General features: G+C 36.9%; 1 protein-coding gene across 1 annotated transcript; it reads left to right on the top strand.

Annotated features, from left to right (window-relative positions):
• Positions 1-170: 170 nt before the first annotated feature.
• Positions 171-12,031, top strand: CRELD2 (cysteine-rich with EGF-like domains 2). The gene is made up of 10 exons (XM_009999456.1): positions 171-299; positions 811-893; positions 1,742-1,852; positions 4,225-4,316; positions 5,322-5,498; positions 6,728-6,826; positions 8,104-8,181; positions 8,951-9,046; positions 9,858-9,998; positions 11,465-12,031. Exons 1-10 carry the CDS (start codon positions 171-173, stop codon positions 11,521-11,523), a joined length of 1,065 nt encoding a protein of 354 aa, XP_009997758.1. The 3' UTR covers positions 11,524-12,031.
• Positions 12,032-13,017: the final 986 nt, after the last annotated feature.

Below are 13,017 nucleotides of genomic sequence, written 5' to 3'. Positions count from 1 at the left end.
GAGCGCTTCGGCCGGGTGCCCCGTCCTGGCAGCGTCTGACGAGCTGATCCAGTGCAGCAGCTCGCTCCCGGCTCCGGTGACAGGTGTAGTCTTCAGGGCGGCTGCTCGAGCTTTGCTGTCAAATATATTTCGGTGCTTTAGTGCAAAAGAACTGGCTGTATTGGCTGAGCATGCCCGGCTCTGTGACGAGTGCTAGTGGAAAACTTAATCTTCGAAAATTCTGCCTCTTCTGCCACTTGCAGAGTCTAACATTGTGGCACAGTAAGTTCAAGATGAGCAGCACGGGGCTGCTTCGGCTCGTGACAGGTACCTAATGCTCTTTGTACCTGTGTTGCCTGTTGGAGGCTCAATAGAACACTTCAACTGCGGAGATTTTTTGCGATGTGATTTGATGACTGGCATTGCCTGTGGCTTGAGGAAGCTGTGCCAATCACTGTAAATGGTTGTCTTTAGGTTACAACATGGTGAAGATTGACTAAGTACAGGTCCTGTTCAACTGATTAATAAAGTTCCTGAGAATTTAAGAAGGGTATAAAGTTTTATGTGTCTGGTTTTTGATGCAAACAAAGACTGTGACAAGGCCTTGTTTATGAGTTATGAAAGTTGTAGAATAAAACATGACTTGCTTTATCACTTTTCATGTTGTCACTAGCTGTTGCTTTCACTTAGCAGTTTGATCAGCAGCTTCAGAGCTTACTGATGTTTCTGCATGGGAATTTTCACAATTTTCATGTAAGCATTTACTAGTGCCCTAAATTTTTGTTAGAAACAAACCCTATGTAACTTACATTCTTTGGTACTTTTTTGTAGGGATTAGCAGATACAGCTAAAAAGAACTTTGGTGGTGGAAACACTGCTTGGGAAGAAAAGACACTGGCAAAGTATGAGTCCAGGTAAGCTACACATATGTACTTCTCATCCAGCTGCATTTCCTGTCCGCTGTCCATAACCTCACTGTACCAGTGTTTGTCTGGAACTTAAGTATTGAATGTTGCAGCTAAAGTTTAGGGTGTCCAAGCCTTAAATTCTCATTGATTAAAATGTAACATTACAGGTTTTTTCTATTTACCCATACAAGTCCTAAAATACTGATCTTAAGTAATGGTCAGTAGTTAATTGATAGTAATAAAAGATGTAGAGTGCAGAAATACTTGTTTGAGAATCACAGAATCACGGAATTACCAAAGCTGGAAAAGACCTTTAAGATTATCAAGTCCATCCTATTAAAGCAGTGTCTCCTTCCTGGAGTCATCACTGTTTCAGTTCCAAACAAAATTCAAAGACATGTAGATTACTGTGCTCTTTTGAACGAAGTGGACTGATACCTTTCTTGCAAATTTCAAATTCACTTTTTAATCCTGGTTGGATTTCTGAACCTTGGTTACTGTGAGCTTTGTGGGCTTAAAATATTAAAAATATATTCAATTTTTTGTTGAATTTAAGAGAAAAATACTGTACTCAAAACTTACTGAGGAGCTAAAAGTCCACTGAACCTACGATCTGCAGATGTAATAAATGCAAGCAATCTAAATTGGTTCTTATGGTCATCCTACTTACCTTTTTTTGGTTGAAGTAATGTTCATTAGTTTTTTTATTCTGATACTTGCTTTGTTTTGGAACTTAATTCAGAACACACCATAAACTGGTAAATTATTCAAGGCTGAAGACTAGCTTCTCTGTCATCTCTTGAGTGCTGTCAAATGTTTAAACTAAACTTAAAATTTTCCTTCTCTGCTTGTAGTGAAATTCGTCTTGTAGAGATCATAGAGAATCTGTGTGACAGTAGTAACTTTGAATGTAACAACATGGTAGAAGAGCACGAAGAGCATATAGAGAAATGGTGGTTCAAATTGTAAGTATCAACATTTTTTTTGGTGGAGATCTTTGGATAAGTTATCTAAGAGGATGAACAACTAAAGTTAAATCTTGTGCCTGAACAACAGTAGTATGGGTCATTCTTCATTATCCTACAAAAGTTGCCATTGGGTGCTGCTCCGTTCAGCCTGACTTCCAACAGCATGGGCCACTGTATTGTGTTCCTGTTTTGGTTTTCAATTCCAGAAGTATTGCAACAAAACATGCAGTCTAGCTTCTCATGTACTGTCTACTCGGTTACTAGTGGAGCGTTGAGGCAAGCTGACATTGGAAAACTTTAAGGTTTATTACATTTTTTTGTTTTCTTTGTCATAAAATTGCAAGGGGTTCCTTAGTTCTTGTGGATTTTTTGTTTTCTTGTTTACCCTGAAACATTATTTTTTGTCTCCGGGCACTCAAAAAATAGTTGATAGTATTAGATCTAGAAGTTGGACCTCTGGAGGATGATAATGTAGCAGCTGACTTTTCTATCTATCTTCTAATCTAGCCTGTGATTTCTGTTCTAACTAAGCTTTTCATATACCATTATAAAATATTATTAGTGCAAGGATGGCATTGTAACATTTAAATCTCCTAAGATCTTTTAATTCCACATCATGATACTTTTAAGTATTTTTTAGTACTTTAGACTGTCAGCACTCCCCATCAGCTGTATTTCAGTGGGGTTAACTGCCATTATAATGCTTCATAACTGAATAAGGATTTGTGTTAACCTACTTTGCTCTTAATGACTGCTTTATTGCTCTATCCTTTTACCTAGGTGTACAGAATTGTGTACACATCAACATGCCAATGAAAGGAATAAAATAGCGTAGCATAGAATAGCCTGTTTCAGTTGGAATGGATTTACAATGATCATCTAGGCCAACTCTCTGACCATTTCAGGGCTGATGAAAAGTTGAATCATGTTATTAAAGGCATTGTCCAAATGTCTCCTGAACTGACAGGCTTGGGGCATTGACCACCTCTAGGAAACCTGTTCCAATGACTGACCACCCTCTTGGTAAATAAATGCTTCCTAATATCCAGTCTAAACTTTCCCTGGCATAGCTTCAAACCATACCCATGCATCGGATAAGAGCTCAGCATCTCCCTCTCCACTTCCCCTCCTCTGGAAACAGTAGAGATTAATGAGGTCACCCTCAATTCCCCTTTCTCCAAACTATAGAAGTCCAAAGTCCTTACTACTCTGCATAGGACATGCCTTCCAGAGAGGTGAGCTGTGCAACTCAGTCTTTAATTTGCAGAACTGAAAAAAGGGGTCTTAAACTAGAGAATCGGACAAAGTAGACTTGCTAAAATAAACGAAGCCTTTCATTAAATACATTGGGTTTTTTTTTTAAGTTCCTGTATTTAATAGACCTTTTGAGTGCAATTTGTTAACTTTGCCTTCTGCCTGTTAACCTGTGGTATTCAAACGTCATTCTGTTTCAGTGGTAGACAGTTTCCTTGTCCATGGATACCTTAGATCGTTTTTCATAAGTTGTCACATTACATGTAGTACTAAGTAAATTTACTTCTCAGGGCCTGAGTCTCGATGTCAGTATGATCAGACATTAACAGTTTTGAAAGAGAAGCTGTGCATGCCTCAGGAGTTGCTAAGACTTCTGTCAGGCTGCAGAATGTCTAAGCCTTTGTTTTACTAAAGTTTTTGAGGCTTCAGTGTCAGTGTGGTACCGAGATCTGTGAATTGTTGTTCAGAACTGTAGTAGTCTTCATGCTTACTTGCAAAATAAAATCTAGCAATTTCAGTTAATTGGGTGTGTGTGCTAGTGCTAGAGTAGCACACAACAAAATTAAAAAAAAAACCCAACCTTCTAAAATAATACTAGATTCATGCTAAAAAAGGGTGGCCATTAAAATTTCTCATTTATCACCAGATTGGCCATAATTTGAGGAAGTGTTTAATATCTGTCTGGTTTATCTTCTGCATAGTTGAGATAAACAGACAGCAGTTGTCTTTAAAAGGAAGACCTCAATATGACCATCTAAACTATTTATAAACCCTCCCTAAAAAGAAGATGTTAAAAAAACAAACAAGGTGTGTATGTATCAAGATGAATTATTTTATTCATTGCTCTTTGCATTTTTCATAAATGTAATCATAACATTGAAATAGTCAGTTAATTGTATTGTAGTTTAAAGGATAAATTCATCTCAAGTTGGAGGACTTTTTCTAGAAATTGGTTCCTGAAATAGCATCATTCTCTGAACAGAAAAAAAAAAAGGGTTCTCATCAGTCATGCACGATAGATTTCTCTACTGTGTTTTTCAGGCTCAGTTGTGCATGTCAGCTTTTAAAGAATTTTTTGTTCCTTTTATTCATAAATGAATGTCTTCTGTGTACAGAAAGAAGAGGTATCCTGATTTGTTTAAGTGGTTTTGCATAGAAACGATAGAAGTTTGCTGTCCTGCTGGAACTTATGGACCAGATTGCCTTGGTAATTTTTATATTGAAAAATACAGTAGCAGATATGTTCTTTTTATCTATTTGTTTTAGTCTTTCATAACATGGACAAATACATGAAGTATGATATTTTGTGAGAGACACCAGCTGCTGTGTGATATGTACCTGCCTGCTGCCTGATAAGTAGCTGCCTTGTGATCATCCTGCCTGCAGAAAAGTCTTCAGGGCGTGAAGGGTACTTACATGTGCAGAATCTGTCTGTGATCTGATGCTCACATCCACACCTGACCCATGCTTAAAAGCTCTCTGTGACATCAAGTCTGTTATTTAGGTGGCCTTTCAAAAGCTATGTAGACAAAGTCCTTGACCAGTTTCAAGAGTAAACCATGCAAACCACTCTTGGGGATTAAATGAAGAAGTTCACAACTGAGGATTATTTTAAAAGGCAATGGGAAAAATTGGATAAAAATAGGTGGAAGACAATTGGATGAAAGATAGGGTTTTGATGCAAAAGTGATAAATGGAGGTATTTTACTGCCTGAAGTTTGTATAATTTATAAAAACTTTCTAAAACCTTATACCTTGTTAGAGACCAGTTTTGGTCTCTGTGTTGTTAAAAATGAAGTGCCATTATTATGTAAGTGATTGATTGCTAGTAGGTTTTTCCAACTATAGTATGAACATTCTCAGAAATACATAATAAAGATACCAACTTTAGCCCAGAAACTAGGAAAATATATAAAATTATAAGCCATGGTCTTTATCCAAAATGGAATTTATAACTGAACTTTCCAGGAGATTGTTTTGAGTTCCTCTTCTGTTTGAATATATATTATTAAGCATTCCTTCTTGCAAACTTTTTGGTTGCTCTCAAGAGAAAAAAGGTTTTGGAAATTATTATCCTGGATTACTGTGACTTTCTTTTTTTTTTTTTCATTTTACTGTCTATGAAGAGAGAGGGACATTAGGTGCTTGTGGCTGAAAATAGAAAGTTGTTCCCTCCAGTATCTGATTTTAAAGTATTTTTGTTCCTTTTTAGCTTGTCGTGGTGGATCAGAAAGGCCTTGCCATGGAAATGGCCACTGTGATGGTGATGGTACCCGAGGTGGAGATGGCTCATGTAGCTGTAACAAGGAGTATACAGGAGAATTTTGTTTGGACTGTTCTAATGGTTACTTCAGTACCTTGAGAAATGAGACACATTCTATTTGTACAGGTAACATAATCTTTGACACATGCTTAGATCTTTGTGTTCTGTCTTCAGTTTTGGTAAACAAAACTGGAAAAAATTGACAAATGTAAAAACAAGAGTGTGGTCACTCAGCTTTAGCCATAAATGGCCTGTCAATCAGGTTGGTAGAATACTAGAGTTTTGCTAAGTCATCCTTCCAGAGTGCCTTTTATTTCTTTAATTACTTTTTTTTCTGCTTTAAATTAAGAATCAGAATTAATCTGTCATGAGAGAGGCAGGCTTTGCTCCTCCACCTCCTAAGTACTGTGTGAAAATCTTGAGCTGAAGTTGCTGCATAGTGGAGTTCTTTGAAAGCTGGGTTTTCCTGATGTCTCAGATAAGCTTAACTGGAATAAGTGGACATGGAAACAGCTGACCTGTACTACAGACTACATACATCGTAGATTACAGTTGTATGTATAAACTTGATGTTGAAATGAATTCAGGCCATAGGAATAAACTATTTCAATTGGTCAGGTTTTCATCTGGTTTTACATCTTAAATGAGATCCTGCAGCAACAAAATCCTGTTTTTCAACACAATGCATGTTGTTTTTTTTATCTGGCTGTAGTGTAATTTTTCTAATATAAAACAAATAATACAGAATATAAACAGGCATATATTATATATTGCATGTTATATATGCATGAAATATATTATATTAATATACAACTGGATTTTATTTCCGTATGAAACTCTTCAGACTATTATCACTTCACACATTGTTGTCATAGCTAGTTGCAAATGAAGTATTCTGAGGATTCCTTAGGTGGGAGTGCTGAGTCTGGCGTTTAGATCATTATCCCAACCTTGAACAGCTCAGCAAAGTTTCTTGATCTCCTCTTCCCAAATATTTTGGAAATTGGACCTGCCACTTCTAGTCACTGGTATTTCACATTACTCTTTTAAGTGGTGCAGGTGATTGCAATTGCCAGGTTTGGCTTCCTGTTTTTTTGGGGGGGTTGTTTTTGTTAGTGGTGGTTTTGTTGGTTGGTTGGTTGGTTTTGTTTGGGTTTTTTTTAGGACAGAGTGGCATTTTTTTAAACGGTATCTCCATGAAGTCAAGGTTTAATCTTGTGAATGGGAGTGTCAAGCTACTAAAATATTACAGCTTTCAATGAATCCTAAATAAGGTTTTATTTGAGAATTTGTGTGCCCAAACTTGTCTTAGAATCTCTCATCAGAGCTCAAATTGTAGTTTTCTCTTACTTTAGCCTGCCATGCTGCCTGTAAAACTTGTACTGGTTCAAGTAACAAGGACTGTCAGGAGTGTAAAGAAGGCTGGATTAAAAATGAAGAAGCAGCTTGTGTGGGTGAGTAATGCTTGGTAGATTTCAAACAGGTTTTGTAGCAGTGTTGCTTAGTGAGAGTAGATGACATCACATTGAGCTTTACTGCATTTTATGGAAGTGTTCTGTCAGTATAGCTTTCTATACTTTGTGGTTCTCTCTTCCTAAAATATAAAAATATTCCCAGTGCAGGAATGTACTAGAGAGAGAGTAGCACAGTCTGTTTAACTGATTGAATATGGCCAGATAAAGGGGTCTAGGACATCTCTCCACAGATCGGCAGATAACACAGGGCTGTGCCAGTGTCCCAGTGGAGAGTTGGTGGCGGAGAGTGGTCCCTTCCTGCAGATAAAGACCCACAACATGATGTCTGGAAACAGTTCCTTAGAAATTACATGAACAAAGCTTCTTTTTAAAAAGTGCTAATGATAACTAGGATTTGAATTACAGATCCTGTGATACCTGCTTAGGCAACTGTCCAATATTGATAAGATGGTCCAATATTGTCTTCTGTACAGCTATATTTTTCCAAATAATCATTGCAACTGATGAAGTGTACATTAATTGAGTAATCGGTAGGAATAATGTTTGCAACAACAGGATTAAATAGACAACAAGGGGGCTGAAATAGCCTTCCTCTCCCTGAATTTTTTAAGTCTTGACTGCTATTGAGCTGTTTCCTCAGAATCAACAGACTAGCTTGTTTAACTTTGCAGGTAGAACTGGTTTTCAGCTTCACTGATCCTCACCCTAACTTAGCTTTCTCCAATTTGTTTTGTGTAGAAAACTAAGTGGTGTATGTGTGCGCATTTCTATAATTTTGCTAATAGTTTGAAAAGTTCCATAGTTTCATAATATAGGAGTAGAGCAATCAGCAGTATTCCAGAAGAGCAGGCTGTCTGCGTATTTGCTATGCTATTTACGTAAAAAGCATAAACACGTACAAACCCCTGGCTTGAAAATGTCAACGATGGCAGGTATTTTGGAAGTTTTATTTAAGTTGAGCTCTTGAATTTCTGATAGGTCTGTTACTGTCATCACAATACATCTTCTGAGGATTGGTTTTGAGTTGTTAGGTTTTGTTCAACTTAAACTTCCATTATATGTTGCTGTGTTATGTCTAACATATTTCATATCTGATCCTGAGCTCATTGTAACAATTACTCTCAAGGCAGTCAGTGTAAGTTTATAGCTTCTATGGGCTAGTTATTAAATTATCTCAAAGCACAGCGTTCAAGTACTAATCTGGCTATTTAATCATGACTCCTATTTTAGGTAACTTGTCACTTTTAATCTTTCAGATTTAGATGAGTGTGCTACTTCTCCTTGCAAAGATCACCAGTATTGTTTGAACACAGATGGATCTTTCTCATGCAAAGGTTTCTTTTTAATATGCTGTTTTACTTTATGATCTAGAATCCTGATGTCTCCCTAGAGGGAATGCTAGAAAGGGTGTGATATCAGGCATTGATTACAACGTGGCCCAATCCTGAACTGAGCATGGGAAGGAAGAGTCTTTGGACCTATGTATGAGGGAGGCAAGAGTTTTCTGGTTATTTCTACTCTGCTCTTGTGAGACCCCCCACCTGGAGTACTGTATTCAGCTTGGGGCCCCCCAGCCTAAGAAAGACAGGGACCTGGGAGCTGGAGGACTTCTCCTATGAGGACAGGCTGAGCGAGTTGGGGTTGTTCAGCCTAGGAAAGAGAAGGCTCCAGGAAGATCTCATAGCAGCCTTCCAGTACCTGGAGGGGGCCTACAGGAAAGCTTGAGAAGGACTGTTTACAAGGGCATGTAGTGATAGGGCAAGGTGTAATGGTTTTAAGCTTAAAGAGGGTAGATTTAGATTAGATATTAGGAAGAAATGCTTTCCTGTGACAGTGGTGAGACACTGGAACAGGCTGCCCAGAGAAGCTGTGGTTGCTGGCTCCCTGGAAGTGTTCAAGGCCAGGTTGGATGGGGCTTTGAGCAACCTAGTCTAGCAGAAGGTGTCCCTGTCCACAGTGAGAAGGCTAGAACTAGATGATCTTTCAGGTCTCTTCCAACCCAAATCATTTGTGATTTCTTATGTGGGTAAGCTGACAGACTTTAAGGATGGTACTTTATACCTTAGATATATGAATTTTAAACTTAAAATATTTTATCTTTAGCATGTGATGCCAGCTGTACAGGTTGCACAGGGGAAGGTTCTCAAAAGTGCAAGACCTGCGCATCTGGATACATGAAGGAAGATGAAAAGTGTACAGGTTGGTGGACTTAGCAGTACATGGTAGAACAGCAGTTGGCTTACTCTTGGGTAACCATGCTGAGGAGCTGTTAAGTACATTTGCATTTATCTGCTTCTATTTTCAAGCCTGTGAAAATGAAACCAGTTGTTCTGGCATTAGCAACAAAGGCTTTATTTATAACTTCCTTTATATTTTTGACAATATGATATGCATTGCAAGGCTCAAAGGTGGAACACTCCTACAAAAGGAACAAAGTATTTTGTAGTGGGTTCAGGAAACAAATACAGGAGTCTCTTGCCAGTTACCTACCACTTCATTAGAAGTCTGCATCTCTATTAATTTTGTAACAGAAAGGCAGGAATTTAGTGTGGATTCCATTGTATTTCTGTTAATCCATGAATGTCCACATGAAAATATTAATTCCTAGTCCATTATAATTTGGGAAAGAACAGAAGATATGCACAATCTTAAGTAGCCATTTACATTGATTATATGTTTACAGGCTCCCTTCCCTTTAGTTTTACTTTGATGGCATTAGTAGAAAATGACTGGGAAATTTTCAATAGGTTAAGACTAGTGCCATTGCTTAATTCGTTTCCCCTGCAAAAGAAAAAAAAATCAGTACTATCTGAATAAATTTGAAACAGTCTAAAATAATGAAGAGCCATAATATGTTATTTTAATGGAAGTTAAATCTGTTGCAGCAGCATTCTGCCTCTCAGTGCTTTTTATATTTGAATAGAAATTTGTATATATGACTGAGCACAAGTAAGTTTTTTTATAGCAAAATAACAGCAGTGAACTCTTTCTTTCCCTAACGTATCTCTAGATATAGATGAATGTAACCTTCCTGAAAAGGTCTGTGTGAAAGAGAATCAAGACTGTGTTAATACTTCAGGTAGTTACAAATGTGTATGTTCAGAAGGTTTTGAAGATAAGGATGGATCGTGTGTTCAAACTGTAAGAACAGGCAAGTGGCTTTTTAATGACAGATTTTTTTAAAATATGCTATATCAACAACTTGGTGTATTTCTGTTCAAGGGTCTAGTCAGTTGTAAACTCTTCTAAATAATTTCTCATCTTCCTACAGCTGTGGTTTGTGTCAAACAGTTTGTGGTGCAGGCCACATTCTGGCTTCATTCTTCTCATGCTTAAAGACAGTGGATTTTTTAAATGTCCTGTTCTTGTGTTGATATTTTTTTTCTTAATTCAGGGTTGCAATTGTAAGTCCCTTCAGTGTCTGGCTTCATTACATAAAGTGAACTAGCAAGTTACTGCTATCATAAAAAGGAGGTCTTCCTACTTCCTGCTTTTTTCCCTTTATTATAGCTTATAATTACTTAAGCATTTGATTGCATGCAAGCTGCTTCAGCACACTGAAATCGCAAAAAATTAAGCAGAATTCTTTTTGCTGAATGAGCAAGCTGAATTTGCTTCTTTTGACATCACAACAGTGCCAGAGCTGGTGTGAAGATGACAGTGGAGAAAACATCCATGTTACAGTAGTAGGGAACTGTTGACTTAAACTGTATCTTCAGTCAAGAAATTCAAGTGTAATTCATCCGAGGATGTATGACACATTATGGACAGAATTCATTCATTCATTAGTGTTTCATTACTCTTTCTAGGCCTTTTAACAATTCCAAAGTGAAAGACGAGATTATCCTTCAGTATTTTTCCACTACTTAGAATGTTTGAAATTTTTTTGTTCCATCCTCACTCCTCAAGACTGTTTTTTCATGTTGTACTAATAAGATGTAAATATCTATTTAGTATTGATACTCAATGCCATTCAGTTCAAACTTTGAACTCTCAGTACTGCCTGTTGTTAGTCCTTTAACATTGATTATGTACTATTTCTGTGCAGGGAGCATCAGTTACTATGATTTTGATGGTGCCTGACAATTTATCATAATAAAAGCAAAATTAAAAGTTGTCAAATTGGCTTAGCTTTTTTCCTTAGATTAATGCTTTCACCAGTATAATAAAATTTCTCTGCTTTTTTAACGGCCATTTTGACATCTGAACTGAGCAGTTTGCACTACAGAAAATAATTCTGAGTAATACTTGCTTTTTGTTTTCAGTATCAAAATTTCTTCTGACAGGTCAAGTGGAAATGTGGAATTTCACTGTGAATATCTGAAAACAAAAGATGAGAATAGAAATAGCCATGTTGCTTTTTTCTTCCATTAACAGTATCATACTCTATTATTTGAAATGTTCTGTTTCCATCTAGTAAAAAAAAATAAAATAACAAAGTATAATCTCAGATTAGGAAAGATGGCACAAGTAGATCTTTTGTATGGTTTTATTACTTCTCTGGTCTTGAGAAATATGTTGATTTGGATTCCTCTTTAAAAAAAGCCCTAATGTCAAAAATTATATTATATGATTAATAATACCTTTGTATTCTAATTATGGTACTTAATTTCACAGGAGAGGAAGCAGAGAGTGAAAAAACTGAGCCTTCATCTCCTGGGCATGATGACTTATGATCTGCGTTCAGAACCAAAAAGACATTCCTACCTGAAATTTTAAATTATTGGACTAAACCTCTGCTAGCTGACATACTGTGGACATGGTATTAAGTATGCAGATTTTCATTAAGATTTTTAAAAATGGTGATAAACTGCTCTTTAAGCTGCATTTCTTTATTCTTAAACGCCACTTTTTTATATAATTCTTCAAGAACAACAATCTAGATGGGTTAGTATAAAATTTGAATTAACATAACATTGTACCCAGCAATTGTAAATAATTTGCAGATTTCTCATTCTAGTGCCTACTGAAGACTGTCATCATTTGGAAGGACTTGGTTGCACTTCATAATTCGAGAAAAATTTAGACTGAAGTTTGATGTTTCTTCATATGAGAAATATTTCTGTAACTGAAATACAGCTTTTAGAAATTGTCAAGGGGAATCTCTTTGGGTGGGAAGCACTGTTCCCTTAAACAAGATAGAATGCCTAATACTGCATTCAATAAAACTTTATTTTGTTGGAATGTGCCTTAAAAATTTTTAAGGTGTTAATACTTTGTTGTGCTGTCAAGTCTATTTTTCATTTAGGCAGAGAAAAAAAAACTCAAAACCAACCAACCAAACAAAAACCCCACAAAAACCCAGAACCTTATAAGCACTGTATTTCAGTTCAGCACTGAATTCCAGCATTCAGTCGTGCTGGAATGTATATGAGGGGTGGAGAAGGGGGGAAAAAAAACCAAAACAATTCCCCCCTGCGTTTTTCCTCTAAAGGAGTAATTATGTAAAACTTTCCAAAGGTAGGTAGAAGTCTTTCATCCAGATACTTGAATTAAGTCTGCAAACTGGTTTATACAGTGATGAAAAGTAAGTTTGACTAACACCTGCACTCAGCAGCTCACAGTTATATGAGTACTCTCTAGAATTGATGAATAAGTGACTTTCTTTGCAGTGTACTGCTGCATGTCATAGCTTCCTGTCTTTTTCCAAGGAGTCACTGCAACCAATTCATCTTGTCTCTTGCCGTTTCAGGGGAAAAGCTAATAAGCATATCATAGACCCAACTTCCTATGTGTTGTCTCTAAGATTAAAGGCAAGTGTAAGAGATGAAGTTGGCATATTGTGCAGGACCATCACAGCTGTAAATAGGCTAAGGTCCATCTGGGTATAGTATTTAAAGCTCTGATGGAAGTGAGTAAAGTTAGAATACATTGTCATGGTGGATACAGGAGCATAAGGAGGAGTTACAGAATACAGCTAGAAAGACCATAGCTTAGGCTTGGCTATGAAGAAGTTATAAGCAGTACCCTGAGGGTAAGTGGAAATAAAAATATTATGAATAGGATTGACCTGTTGAGCAGTAAAGACCAAATATCTTCTCTGTACTTCTGAAGGAGGTAAGGGAGCAGGATTTAAACTGATTAGCAGGAATCAGCAATGGAGGTCAAGTGCTTTGTGTTAACCAGTTCAGGATATGAATGATTTCTGCTGTATGTGTTAACAGTTTAGT

The sequence above is a fragment of the Chaetura pelagica genome, unplaced genomic scaffold (assembly GCF_000747805.2).
Source record: "Chaetura pelagica isolate M959 unplaced genomic scaffold, ChaPel_1.0 scaffold15, whole genome shotgun sequence".
Lineage (NCBI taxonomy): Eukaryota > Metazoa > Chordata > Aves > Apodiformes > Apodidae > Chaetura > Chaetura pelagica.
The sequence above is the reverse complement of the archived record's forward strand: the minus strand, read 5'-3'. Positions and strand labels throughout refer to the sequence as shown.